Below are 15,341 nucleotides of genomic sequence, written 5' to 3'. Positions count from 1 at the left end.
TTAGAACTTCAACTTTTAGATCTGGTCTATCCTTTTCCATCACTATTTTAAAACTAATAGAATTATGGTCACTAGCCCCAAAGTGCTCCCCCACTGACATCTCAGTCACCTGCCCTGCCTTATTTCCCAAGAGTCAAGTTTTGCACCTTCTCTAGTAGGTATATCCATATACTGAATCAGAAAATTGTCTTATACACACTTAAGAAATTCCTCTCCATCTAAACCTTTAACACTATGGCAGTCCCAGTTGATGTTTGGAAAGTTAAAATCCTCTACCATAACCACCCTGTTATTCTTACAGATAGCTGGAGCCTCAGAAGTTAAGGTTATAGAAGTTTATAAAATCTGAGGTGCATAAATAAACAGCAAAGGTCTTATCTTTAGGGGGCATTTTTTAATAGTGAGAGGCCCCTTTAAATTTGGGGGCAACTTTTCCCACACAGTGGTTCCTATGTGGAATGGACAACTAGAGGAAGTGGTAGATGTAGGTACAGTTACAACATTGAAGAGACATTTGGATAGGCACATGGATAGGAAAGGTTTAGAGGGATATGGGCCAAATGCTTTCAAGTGGGACCAACTTAGTCAGCATGGATGAGTTGGACTGAAGGGTCTATTTTCTGTGCTATATGCCTCTATGAAATATAGTTAGTAGGAATGTACAGAAATGGACATTAGTTTAATTCAACCTGAATGGTATTGGAAATGGTTTTCTCTCATAATAATCATAATTCACTGATCTCTGTCTGTCAGTACAAAAAGAAAAACTGCCTCCATGACAATAAACTTGACATACTATACCTGAGTATTTACTATTTCTTGATTTAATGGTTGCACCAGCCGGGGATATATTTCAAGTTTTATATTCAAAATTCCAACAGGAACTTTAGACTCTGTGCCTGAAAGTAGAAGAATTTGTTTGAGCAAATGTTCAGTGTCAAGTGAATTCTAAAAAATATTACAATAAAAAAAATGAAATTGCTAGAAACACATAGCACGTTAGCTAGTGTGTGTAAATACAACAACAGCTTTTAACTTTTGAGTCATGCTAATTATTAAATCATTAAAAGACATATTTACCCTAATTTGTGGATTTTTGTTACAGCAGCTTAATTGATTACAGACATCTAGCATCTATACAAAGGCAGAACTGAGCTCTTTGTACAGTTGTTTGGTTATGCTGCTGGGGAGAGCAGTGTAAGAATATTAGAAAGGAATACCAGTGTGCTCAAAAATGCTGGGAGAGGTAGATAACTTCTTAAACTCTATTTTAATGGTAATAGGTGGAGTTGGGAGGAAGGGAAAATAAAAAAGGGAATACCCAGAATATAGTTACTAAAATTGCAAATTTATAAACACAGATTATCATGCAAAATTATGAGGAATGAGGGCACAACTGGCTGGGATTGGCAGGTCAAGAAGTTTAACAGAAAAAGTGGCTGAGGAACAATGGCAAACGTTGAAGAAAATGGCTCATGGCAAACAGCAACACGATATCCCAGCAAAAATAAAAAAGGAGAATTCTAGGAAGGGATATGCAAACTGTGGCTAGTTAGGTAAGTTAAGCATAGCATCAAATTGAAAAGGAAAAAAAGTGTTGCAAAGATTAGTGGTAGTTTTTGTTCAGAGTTTTAAAAACCAACAGAAGATTACCAAAAGAAAGGGAGAAGATAAACTTTGAGACTAAACTTACAAATAGTATCAAGACAGACAGCAAATGCTTCTTTAAAATGTATAAAAAAAGGGTGACAGAAGTTAAAGTGAATGCAGCCTCCTTAGAGAATGAGGATGGCAAAATAATAATGCCAAAACTAGGAAATGGCAGAGGCAGTGAATAAATATTTTGCACCAGTCTTCACAGTAGAAAACATTATTAATGTATCAAGGGGTGGGGGAAAGAGAGGAGGGGGGTGGGGGGGGGGGGGGGGTGAAGAACAAAAAAAAGTGATGGTGAAACTAACAGAACTAAAGGCAGAGTAATCAGATGGACCTGATAATGCATCCTAGGATATTTATGGACATATCTACAGAAATAATGGATTCACTGGTAGTAATCCCCCAGGAATCCTTTGGTTCTGCAAAAGTCCTAGAGGATTGGAAAACTGCCAAATTAAAAAACTTTAAAAAAAAACTGAAAGTGACAAAAACAGTCCAATTAACCTAACATCTCTTATTGGGAAAATGTTACCATGAAGGATATAAATGGTAGAGCATTTAGAAATACGTATGATCAAGCATGGTTTAATGAAGGAGAAATCATGCCTGACAAAATTTACTAGAATTTTTTTTGCGGTGGTAATACTGGGTGAATATATTTTACAGTAACTCAAGAAAAAAATTTGGTTCAGCGATGTTACTTGTCCTAATGGATTAAATGTTCTTCACATGGATCTCATTTTTGTCTCGTCTCTACTACAGTACAATCATACAGCAGAACAAAAACTCAATATGTTACTGTTTTGCACATAACAAAATTGCCTCATCACAGCCATTCACTGAAAATTGTTCTTCTTTTCAGATACTTTTGAATTGATGATGAATAATGAGTATAACCTTGTGGCTTGGTTAAAAATGGTGAGTAGCGAATAGCAGGATAAGTTATAACTCATTTAATATGCAAGTAAATTTTATGGCTGACTAACTTAACTGAGTTATAATTTATTTGCTACTCACCATTTTTAACCAAACCAGAAGGTCAATGCTTCTTTCAACACTACTAGTTTTAGAGTAAGATTGAGCTAGGAGACTAAATTCTAACGTAAATGGTGGTTGTTACCATGGAGGTTTGGAGAACTTTGCAGTAGGAGTGTAAAACTGATTTTATGGCCTTCTTGTTTAGACCTGAAAAATATATAATGTGCAAGTGTACCAAGAATGCTTGTTCTGTTTGTATGAAAATCAGTCCCCTATGTTTTCTTGATAATTATAATTTCCTGAATGAAAGATTTACAAGAATGTTGCCAGGGTTGGAGAGTTTGAGCTATAGAGAGAGGCTGAATAGGCTGGGGCTATCTTCCCCGGATCGTTGGAGGTTAAGGGGTGACCTTCTGGGGTTTATAAAACCATGAGGGGCAAAGGAAGGGTGAATAGACAAAACTGGAGGGCAAAGGTTTAAAAGGTGAGAGGGGAAAGATACCAAAGGGACCTAAGGGGCAACTTTTTCACACGGAGGGTGGTGTGTGTATATATGGAATGAGCTGCCAGAGGAAGTGATGGAGGCTGGTACAATTACAACATTTTAAAGGCATCAGCATGGGTGTATGAACAGGAAAGGATTAGAGAGATATGGGCCAAATGCTGGCAAAAGGTACTAGGAAATCTGGTCAGCATGGACAAGTTGGACCAAACATCTGTTTCTGAGCTGTACATCTGACTCTAATAAGATAGATGAAGGCAAAACATTGGACTGAAAAGTAGCAAATAACATTCGCGCCACACAAATGCTAGGCGATGCCCATCAATCTAACCACCACCAAATTCAATAACATTATGATCATTGAATACCCCACAGTCAACTTCCCATGGGCTAACATTGACCAGAAACTAGAGTGCACTTGCCACTGTTGTGGCTAAATCACCTGATGTTACTTTTAATTCGGCAACTTAAGAAAATTCTCAAAATCAAGTACTGAAACAACAATTTAAACTTTATTGCCTGTAGCAATCAAAATAAGACCCCTCAAGCAAGCAAATTAAGCCTCACAACTCAATTTGGAATTATCAACTTCAGAACTTTAATACCACATAATACAGTGGCTATAAGAGCAGGTCAGAGGTAGGAATACTGCAATGAGTAACTCACCTCCCAACTCCTCAAAACTGACCAACAGCTACAAGACAAGTCCATTGTGGCTGGATCAAAATTCTGGAATTCCCTCCCTAATGGCATTATGGGCGTACTTAAAGAACAGGTTTACAGTGGTTCAAGGTGACAGTTCACCTCCACCTTCGCAGGGGCAACTAGGGACAGGCAATAAATGCTGACTCAGCAGGCAATTTCATGCCCCATGAGTGAATATGGAACTAATCTCGAAATTGAAATGTTAGATTGAGATAATGCAATGGAATTCTTACCCACACCCAATAGCTCTAAAGACATGTTCATTTTTCCATCTGGTGAGCTCAGCAAAGACCGCCATTCCAAGTAGTGTGAAGCCATTAAAGTTGTTTCTCCAGATGTATCTGTTTTTATAAGAACCATGTGCACAGGATCACAGATTGATAATAAAGTTGTTGCATCAGCCATCTTACTGCCATCACCTATACATAACCAATTAAAAAAAATTAGCATCACATCACATGGCCTACAGGCCAATTTTTCATTAGCATAGTTATCCAGTAAGCAGCTCGGTGTTCGGATTGGATAATACTACATTTTGTGTCTATGTAGATAAAGAAGTCTACAGTTAGTTTTAATTCTTGCATGGGATCTGAACGTCGCTGGCAAATCAACCCAATGTTAATTGTCCTCGAACAGGAGATGGTGATATATCTCAACAATGTTCCCTTCTGTTTTTGATTAATCCTGTGATTATCTTCAGGCCATCTACAGGTTCACTGTAGAAATGCCCGTTATAAGACCATAAGACATAGGAGTAGAAGTAAGGCCATTCGGCACATCGAGTCCACTCCACCATTCAATCCACGATTGATGGGCATTTCAACACCACTTACTCGAACTCTCCCCAGATCCCTTAATTCCTTGTGAGATTAAGAATTTAATCAATCTCTGCCTTGAAGACATTTAACGTCCCGGCCTCCACTGCGCTCCATGTCAATGAATTCCACAGGCCCACCTCTCTCTGGCTGAAGAAATGCCTCATTTTCATTTTAAATTGACCCCCATCTAATTCTAAGGCTGTGCCCATGGTCCTGGTATCCCTACCTGGGAAATAAATTCCCAGCATCCATCCTTTCTAAGCCATGCATTATCTTGTAAGTTTCTATTAGATCTCCCCTCAACCTGCTAAACTCTAATGAATACAATCCCAGGATCCTCAGCCGTTCGTCGTATGTTAGGCCTACCATTCCAGGGGTCATCCGTGTGAATCTCTGCTGGACATGCTCCAGTGCCAGTATGCCCTTCCTGAGGTATGGGGCCCAAGACTGGACACAGTATTTCTAAATGGGACCTAACCAGAGCTTTATAAAGTCTCAGTAACACATCGCTGCTTTTATATTCCAACCCTAGAAATAAATGATAACACTATCTTTGCTTTCTTAACCTGCAAGTCAACCTGCAAGTCAACCTCAAGAGAATCCTGGACTAGCACTCCTAAATCCCTTTGTACTTTGGCTTTAGGAATTTTCTCACCATTTAGAAAATAGTCTGTCCCTGTATCTTTTTTCCAAAGTGCAAGACCTTGCATTTGCTCACATTGAATTTCATCAGCCATTTCTTGGACGACTCTCCTAAACTGTCTAAATTTTTCTGCAGCCTCCCCACCTCCTCAGAACTACTTACCTACCTGCCTGACTTTGTATCATTGCCAAACTTGGCCAAAATGCCCCCAGGCCCTTTATCCAGATCATTAATAAATAAGAAAAATGAGTGAACAGTTGCAAGCTCCAGTACTGAACTCTGCAGGACACCACTTGTCATTAGCTGCCATTCTGAAAAAGAACCTTTTATCCCAACTCTTTGCCTTCTGTCAGACAGCCAATCCTCAATCCATGCCAATAGCTCACCTCGAACACCATGGACCCTCACCTTACTCAGCAGCCTCCCGTGAGGCACCTTACTAAAGGCCTTTTGGAAGTCGAGGTAGATAAAATACACTGGGTTTGCCTCTTCAAAGAATTCAGGCACGACCTCCCTTTACTAAATCCATGCTGACTTGTTCTAATCCGACACTGCACTTGCAAGAATTTAGAAATCTCGTCCTTCATGTTGGATTCTAGAATTTTACCTATAACTGAGGTTAAGCTAATCCGCCTATAATTTTCCATCTTTTGTCTTGATCCTTTCTTGAACAAGGGGGTTACAACAGTAATTTTCCAATTATCTGGGACTTTCCCTGACTCCAGTGATTTTTGAAAGATTACAACCAACACCTCTGCTACTTCCTAAGCCACCTCCCTCAGAACTCTAGGATGTGGCCCATTGGGGCCAGGAGATTTGATCAACTTTTAGACCTTTCAGCTTTTCTAGCACTTTCTCTTTTGTAATGGCTACCATACTCAACTCTGTCCCTTTACTCTCCTTAACTTTTGGGATATTACTCATATCTTCCACTGTGAAGACTGACACAAAGTATTTATTAAGTTCAACAGCTATTTCCTGATCTCCCATCACTAGCCTTCCTGCATCAATTTGGAGCGTCCGATTTTCTACTTTTGTTTGTTTCTTATGAATTGAAAGAAACATTTACTATTATTATTTCTAATATTACTGGCTAGCTTACCTTCATATTTGATCCTCTACTTCCCTTTTTCTCTCTCGGTTATCCTCTGTTTGTTTTTGCAGTCTTCCCAATCTTCTGATTTCCCAGTGTTCTTGGCCACTTTATAGGCTCTCTTTTTCTAATGATACATTTCCCAATTTCCTTTGTCAGCCATGGCTGTCTACATTCCCCTCTTCCCCTCCCCCCCGATATGCTCTCTTTTTTTGGGGAATGAACGTCTCTACTGTGTCCTCAATTACACCCAGAAACTCCTGCCATTGTTGCTCTACTGTCTTCCCCACTAGGCTCTGTTTCCAGTTGATTTTCGTCAGTTCCTCTCTCCTGCCCCTGTAATTACCTTTATTTAACTGGAACACCATTACATCCAATTTTGCCTTCTCTCTTTCAAACTGCAGTCTGAACTCTATCATATTTTGATCGCAACCACCAAGTGTTCCCTTATTGGGATATCCAAAGTTATGGTAGTGGAGTTTGAGAAATCTCAAGAAAAATCCCAGATTTGGTCACTGGACCTAATTTCAAGTTAAAAATGTTGTATTTATTCTAATTGAAAGTTGAAAGTTAGTGGATAGTATGATATGGGTTCTTGTGGATTTCCCATTTAAAATCTGTTTTTTGAGACAATCTCAGAAGTAGCAATGTAACTTTCTTTTGGCTGCTGCACCCCTAATTCATTCCCCTTCCCTCAATGATTTGCTTTCTTTCAAAAAAGATATTTTAAACATTGCATTCAGGTTGACTCATAACTCTGGGGTACAAACTTTATAAATCATTCATAAATATTACAACAAAGCTGAATCCCTTTATTTCCTGTAACCTTTCCTAGATCCTCCAGAGTATGATATGCTCTATGGCTCAAATATAGTTGGAGACATTTGAGCAAACAGATTAAAACCAGAGGGTAACCTCTCAAACTTTCCAAGTCCCTTTAGTCAATGCTTCTAAAGTCACTTATTATTCCTTGGAACTAAGAATCTAATACAATAGAGTATCCTGAAGCAAGATAATCTCTGGTAAATGTAGGAAAAACATATTTGATATTGAATTTCTCTTTATCCCTCCAAATATGGCCTCTTCATAGTGAGTGATGACTAAGGTTTCCTCGGTAGCTACAGTTCTCTAGTGTTGTGACTGAAGACTATAACTCACATTTTCCTCTCAACCAACATAGGCAACTGAAGCCATTTGTTTCCCAAACAATTGTAGCCATGATGTGGAGGTGCTGGTATTGGACTGGGGTGGATAAAGTCAGAAGTCATATGACAACAAGTCATAGGTCAACACGTTTATTTGAAATCACAAGCTTTTGGAGCATTGCTCCTTCATCAGGTGAAGTGGAAGGAAGCACACAGGCTATATTGTGCCTGTGCGCTTCCTTCCACTTCACCCGATGAAGGAGCAGTGCTCCGAAAGCTGGTGATTTCAAATAAGCGTGTTAGACTATAACCTGGTGTCATGTGACTTCTAACATTATCTCAGTTGACACCATTGTACTCTATACAGTCGCTGCATGGAGCCTAGCATGTTCAACGTATGAATGGTTCAGTACCATAGGAGCATTCACTTGTCAGTTAAGGCACTGCTTGAAGCCAGTTACCGCTTTTAAGATGGATTCAATGAGTTGACTTTACAAACAAATTTTATTACTTTGACCATTGCTCACCTAAACTGTCTTTGTGAACTTCCAGCAGAAACCCATCCTGCAGATCAGGCTCACAGGCACAAGGTACTGGCTTGGAGCGGAAGCGCTGATTTCGGAAATGTAAGAAGAGTGTAAACGTAGAGCATGTTTGCCCTGGTAATGGCTGTGGTTCCTGTAAATGCTCCAGAAAAGCTTTGCCGCCCAAAACCTGAAGGTATATGTTTCTTCTGGTGGGATCAATGCTTGCTGAAATGTGAATGGGAACACATGAATGGCCATACTTTACTAAAAGTTACCATTTATATAGCATCTTTCACAGCCTTTGAACCTAACTCTGTACAGCAAATGAATTACTCCTTAAGTGTAGACACAAATTTAATGCAGGAAACTGCAGCAACCAACTTGCCCATCCCAGGTTCCTTCATATGTGCAGTATTCTCAATTGGTTTAATCCTCATTGTTAGTAACAATTAAGAAAAATATTGTAATCAGCAGCTAAATAACTGATGGAAAATCTGCGCCTTCAACACAGATTCTTGATGGAATTACATTTAACCAATAAATGTTATCCTCAATATTTAGTCCACAGAGGCCAGTGGTGGTCACGGATTCCCTAACCTGAAAAGTAGCAGCTTGGTTCTAAAAGATCACTTGCTCCTTTGCCGTCCCAGTGGAGACCAATAAAGTGAAACCAGAATATGAATCAAATTAAGAACCGACAGTTACTACAAGATCTTCTTTATCTTTACCCAAGGGTCCAAGTGCCACACGGTATAAGTAGGAAACACTGTACGCTCACTACTTATCTTCATCAAGTGCTGCTGATGGATTATATGCAAATCTTGTGAACAATAATTCATTCAAGAAAACAAGACAAATACCAACAAAACACATTTTAAACAAGTAGAACTTACAGAAGCAAATAAAGTGTTAGTAGAATGAAATGAGCAAAACACCATAACACTCACTTTTCTTTAATTCAGCTGGCTCCTTGTCAATAAAGTGTGCGGCTGGTTTTGAACTGGATGTATCTTCTTTGACCTGCACTTCCCGGAAATGAAAAGCATCTTAATCCATTCTTTAAAAATGTAGGAAACAACACTGGTCACATGAAAATATAGAATCACAGTTTTCCAAAATGAAATATAACATTTCAATTGCAATAAATCTTTGCAATAATAAGCTGCTGATATATCTCATGTACAACTATCCTTAGTTTCCCCAATACTTAAGGTTTCTCTGTAATAGAGAGGCAAGGGTGTAGTGGTAATGTCACTGAATTCATAATCCAAACTCCTAAACTAATGCTCTGGCTAATGCTATGGATTTGAATCGCCATTCGTCAATCTGGAATTAGAGGTAGAATTAAAAGCTTAATAGCAACTACAAATAACTAATAAAGGGCTTTATGGTTACTACTGGTTATCTAAATAATTTTCATTTTATATTTTAGGTATAATATTTGAAGACATTAAAATGTATGCTCTGCACAGGGACATCATAAGTGTAATTGGCATCATCAGATCCTTCCTGAAGAAGGGCTTATGCCCTTTGATGCTGCCTGACCTGCTGCACTTTTCCAGCAGCATTTTTAAGCATCATTAGATCCAGGCAAGCGGTCACATGAGTGATAACTTGTTACAAGCTCTGGAAAAAGAAACTATGCAGACATCATGAACAATTTTGGAACTGTTCGTCTAGTAGCACTCCCTATACAAAATGGATTGCAGTGATTCAAGGAAGCCACTCACCACTTTTTCAAGAACACATTATTGCTGGCCCAGCCAGCCATGCACACATCCCAAGAATGAATAACAAAAAAACTTGGCTGAGTGACAGGAAAGAGCACACTGAATGCTTTTTTTTCCCCCCCAGAATGGAGGACCAGAGATTCTGCAATCTGAAGAATTGGTTTTGCAGAAGTCAATACTAGGAAAACGGTTTTTCTTCATTTACATTAATGACAAAGACTTGGCAACAATTTCAAAATTTGCAGATGACAAAACTTGTAAGCAATCCAAAACATTGTTGGAATAGACAGAAACATGGCAGATTAATTTTAATGCAGAAAATTGAGTGGTAACATTTCATAAGAACGGAAAGTGGCAATATAATCCAAGCTTCTGAAGGGGGGGGTGGTCCTAAGAACATACTTACACTGACTGAAGACAACAACAAGCAATATGGAGAAAACGCTTAACAAGGCATACAGAATGTTGGTCTTTATAAATACAGGAATGGAGTATAAAAGTAAGAAGGCTACAGTGAACTTTTATAAAACATTAGTTCACCCTAGTTTGGAATATTCTGTCCAACTCTGGACACCATACTTTAGGAAGGTTGTGAAGGCATTATAGAAGATGCAGTTAAGAGTCATATGAATGGTTCCACCTAAAAGCTTTACTGACATTGGTAAATTGAAGAAGTTGGGGCTCTTCTCCTTAGAAGTGAGAAAATCAGATAAAAGGTCCAAAATCACAAGGAATCTGAACTGAGTAGACAAACTATGCCCATTTGTGGAAAGAATAAGAACCAAAGGACATCAATTTAAGATGAACAGCAAACGAACAAAATGTGACATGAAAACAAACGTTATGGAGCAAATGGCCTGAATTTGGAATGTGTTGTCAGGGTGTGATGGAGACAGATTCAATTGTGGCTTTCAAAACAAAACTGGATAAATATCAGAAGACACCAAATTTTCTGGGCTACTGGGAGAAAGTGGGCGATTGGATTGGAGTTGCTATTTCACACAGCCAGCATGAACATGATGGCCCAAATGGACTCCTCATGTACGGTAACCATTCCAAGTTTCTCTAGTGCAACCTGTGCACAGAAGGGAACTTGGGGAACCTTGTTGGAACTTTGCACCTGCCTGCTTTCTAACCCGAAATGTGTATTTGTTTTAATGGAGCTACTGGGATTCATATTACTTTAGAACAACCTCGTCAGTAATTATTAAATATAAAAGCAATAACTCTTTATAAAATGAGCTTTTGATGCTCTGATTTTAGAGAAATTTTAGGTAATATCCTATTCAATGCAATGAAAAACTTACTGTTAAAAATTTGAGTTCCTTCATGACATCATCCACAATGCCTCGGCGTTGTAATGCTTTTATGAGATCAGCCTCAGATAAAGTTTGTGAAGAAACCCCTAGTTCTTCCTGAACTGATTCTCCTAAGATTTCTCTGATCGTTTCATGGATGTTCATCTGTTCACAAATGATCAGCAAGTTATTAATGTTATCCAGGTGCAAATTTGCTTCACAAGTTTAAACTTTAAAAGGAACAGGCAAAATACACTTTGCATTTTCCAAAAGATCTGTTTTGATCTTGCCAGTCACTGGATTGTAAATTCAGAGACCCAGGCTAACATTGGCGACAGAGTTCAAATCCACCACTGCAGTTGATAGGATCCAAATTCAGTTAATAACCCTAACATTTACAGTTAGCTTCATGGTCATCATTACGAAAACTATCAGCAATTCTAAAATAATAAAATTAGATTTTCAAAACCAGCCAGGATATTGAACAATTACAAAGTTATTATACCGGTAAAAAACCTAGGTTATATCTCAATAAACGAGGTGAAAATTCTTAAAGGTTTTTCACAGCGAGATAAGTGAAATCTCAGCATTTCAACTGATTAGAGACTAGGGGGAACCTCAATATTGGATGGTGGTAGCTTCACTGTCATTATAATCATTATCCTCAGATTCTTTGGGAAGCCAGGGAGGAGACTGGCGAGCCTTTGGCTTTGATCTTTAGGTCATCATTTTCAACAGGAGTTGTGCCAGAAGACTGGAGGATAGCAAATGTTGTTTCCTTGTTTAAGAAGGGGAGTCTGGACAGCCCGGGTAATTATAGGTCAACGAGCCTTACATCGGTTGTGAGTAAGGTGTTGGAAAAGGTTATAATATTTATAATCATCTGGAAAGGAATAATTTGATTAGGGATAGTCAACACAGTTTTGTGAAGGTAGGTAGTACCTCACTAACCTTATTGAGTTCTGAGAGAAGGTGACAAAACAAGTAGATGAAGATAAAATGGATGATGTGGTGTATATGGATTTCAGTAAGGCATTTGATCAGGCTCCACACAGCAGACTATTACACAAAATATGGAGTTTCGGGATTGAAGATGGTCTAGCGGTTTGGATCAGAAATTAGCTTGCTGAAAGAAGACAGAGGATGGTGATTGATGGGAAGTGTTCACCCTGGAGCTCAGTTACCAGTGGTGTGCTACAAGGATCTGTTTTGGGCTTACCAGTGGTGTGCTACAAGGATCTGTTTTGGGCCACTGCTGTTTGTCATTTTTATAAATTACCTGGAGGTGGATGTAGAAGGATGGGTTAGTAAATTTGCAGATGACACTAAGGTAGGCAGAGTTGTGGATTGTGCCAGAGGATGTTGTGGGTTACAGAGGGACACAGATGCAGAGCTGGGATGAGAAGTAGAAATTGGAGTTTAATGCGGAAAAGCATGATTGCAGATGACACTAAGGTAGGCAGAGTTGTTGTGGGTTACAGACTGTGCCAGAGGATGTTGTGGGTTACAGAGGGACACAGATGCAGAGCTGGGATGAGAAGTAGAAATTGGAGTTTAATGCGGAAAAGCATGATGCACTTCACTTTGGAAGAAGTAACAAGAATGATAAAATTCTTGGCAGTGTAGATGAACTCTGTGTCCAGGTGCACAAATCCCTAAAGGTTGCCACCCAGAATGATAGGGTTATTAAGAAGGCATATGGTGTGTTGGCGTTTATTGGTAGGGGGATTGAGTTTCAGAACCACAAGGTTTTGTACAGCTGAAACATGACACCAGTAAGGCCATACCTGGAGTACTGCGTGCAGTCATGGTCACTGTTTTTAGGAAGGATGTGGAAGCTTTGGAAAGGGTGCAGAGGAGATTTACTAGGATGTTGCTGGTATGGAAGGAAGGTCTTACGAGGAAAGGCTGAGGGAACTGAGGTTGTTTTCGTTAGAGAGAAGAAGATTGAGAGGTGACTTAATCAAGACCTATAAGATAATCAGAGGGTTAGATAGGGTGGACAGTGAGAGCCTTTTTCCTCGGATGGTGAAGGCTAACATGAGGGGACATAGTTTTGAATTGAAGGGTGATGAGTATAGGACAGATATTGCGGTAGTTTCTTTACTCAGTAGTAGGGGGTGCCTGCAACAATAGTAGACTCGTAACATCAAGGACATTTAAATGGGCATTGGACATATGGATAATAATGGAATGGTGGAGGTTAGATGGCCATCAGATTAATTTCACAGGTTGGTGCAACATCGAAGGCCAAAAGGCCTGTACTACGCTGTAACATTCTAATTAACAGAAGAAATTCAGAGCAAAGAAAATAAGGCAGGAAATCTTAAACAAGTTACTGAAAATGACAACATTATGCTTTGAGATCACAAGTCTCACCTCCTTTTAATACAGCAACTTGAATCATTGATACCTTGCACTTGACCCTTTATTATTTTCTTCAACTGAGACATTCAGACTTTAGCATTACCTTACAGAATAAGTGACATTTGGCCCAGGAGACTTAATTGGATGAAAATGATTGAAATTGGAGTCTGGTTATAGTCTTCTGAATTGCCATTAGGATTAGGTTTAAATTGCCTTTGACAGCATTCTTACATCTGAATCAGTGTTGTAGATTCAAGTCCCATTGAACAGATAATACAGATCCACTGACAACCCAGTCAGGGGGTGATCCATGGTTGAAGGTGCTACCTTTCAGATGCAGCAACTGAGGGAAAGATCCTAAAGATATTTTTAAAAATCTGAAGTGCTGGCCAATATTTATCACTCATCTAACATCACAAAAAAAAACTTGTCATTTACTGTGGTTTGTGGGAGCTTGCTGTGGGCGATTTGGTTGCTGCAGTTTCCTCATTTATAACAGCTACTACACTTCAATAAGTGCTTCATTGGCTGTGAAGCGTTTGATACATCCTACAGTTACGAAATATAAATGCAAGCCCTTTCTTTCATATTTAATATAAATTGCATTTCATTTGTGCAGCAAGCAACCACAAACAGCAATGTGACAATGACAAGAAAGTCTGTTTTAGCGATCTTTATTAACTGGTACAAAAAATGATTGGAACTCTGCTTTTCTTTGCAATAGTGCCTCTTGAGGGGCATCCAAAAAATGGTTCCTCCCACTGTGTGCCACTCCCTCAGCACTGCATAGCATGAGGAACACAAATATCTGCAGTACACAAACATTGTGACTGAAAGGCAATTATGTCACATCCAGATCTGGCACAACTGACAATACCAACCCCACCTTACCTGAGGTTCAAGTAAATAAAAATCCCTACAGCTGTAGTGAGATAAGAATCTTTGGTCTATTTTTATAGCCTGGATGAGTCAGTGTTTCATCATTATAAAAAACATGAGATATTGCAGCTCACTCTATTTGAAGGAGGTTGCCGCTTTATTTCTGGCAGTGTTTTAGTCCCATGTTCCTGAGCTTTGTCTAGTCAATGTACAAGGAATCAGCAAGTTAGAAACTTCATGCTGCTCTGGTTTGTCAAAAGTGACCACTGACAAGTCTAGCAGAGCAGAATCTTTGCAGCTATCCAGATTTCTTCCACAGTTAAGACCACATTCAAGTTCCCAAGGAAGAAGAGACTCAGTGTCAGTTGTCTCTCAAGACTTTTCACAATCAATAGGCAGAGTGGACACAGAACAAAATCATAATTTTAAAAACAGACAATGTTGGAAATACTCAACAGGAATATCATGTATCAGTGGAAACAGAAACAAAGTTAACATTCCAGGTAAATGACCTTTTCTTTGCTCCAATTGAGCAAATTGTTTGAGCTGCATGCTGGCAAATACCTTGGTCCTGATTCACATCAGCCTAGAATCTAAAAAGTAGCCAGTGAAAAAAAAGTGATGTGTTAGTTTAGGTTGCCTGGCTTCAAAAGAGCATGCTTAGATTATAAAATATCAAATAAAACACAGTTATATGAAAATTTAGTGGGGGCACAGTGGCGTAGCTATCACTGCTGCCTCACAGCGCCAGAGACCTGGGCTCTATTCCAGCCTCGGGCAACTGCCTGTATGGAGTTTGCACATTCTCTCAGTGCCTGTGTTGGTTTCCTCTGGTGCTCCGGTTTCCTCCCACAATCCAAAAGACTTGCAGGTTAGGTGAATTGGCAGTGTTAAATTGCCCCTGGTGTTAGGTACATTAAGTCAGGAGTAAATTTAGGAGAATGGGTCTGGGTGGGTTACTCTTCGGAGGTTCAGTGTGGACTTGTTGGGCCGAAGGGCC

At 39.2% G+C, this 15,341-nt stretch overlaps 1 protein-coding gene across 4 annotated transcripts in view; it reads right to left on the bottom strand.

The window, feature by feature from the left end:
* cep76 (centrosomal protein 76) overlaps positions 1–15,341 on the bottom strand; it is a 58,641-nt gene that overhangs the window by 37,166 nt on the left and 6,134 nt on the right. For 3 of the 4 annotated variants that reach the window (XM_043687722.1, XM_043687721.1, XM_043687723.1), the window contains exons 2-6: positions 11,105–11,260; positions 9,015–9,087; positions 8,068–8,292; positions 4,075–4,260; positions 802–899 (exon numbers count right to left, since the gene is read on the bottom strand). In XM_043687722.1, the coding sequence (XP_043543657.1) occupies positions 802–899; positions 4,075–4,260; positions 8,068–8,292; positions 9,015–9,087; positions 11,105–11,260 (738 nt within the window). Of the gene's footprint in view, positions 1–801; positions 900–4,074; positions 4,261–8,067; positions 8,293–9,014; positions 9,093–11,104; positions 11,261–15,341 lie in introns of those variants that run through there. The other variant, XM_043687724.1, reaches the window with a different exon arrangement.

The sequence above is a fragment of the Chiloscyllium plagiosum genome, chromosome 4 (assembly GCF_004010195.1).
Source record: "Chiloscyllium plagiosum isolate BGI_BamShark_2017 chromosome 4, ASM401019v2, whole genome shotgun sequence".
Lineage (NCBI taxonomy): Eukaryota > Metazoa > Chordata > Chondrichthyes > Orectolobiformes > Hemiscylliidae > Chiloscyllium > Chiloscyllium plagiosum.
This window is presented reverse-complemented; position numbering and strand designations above follow the sequence as displayed.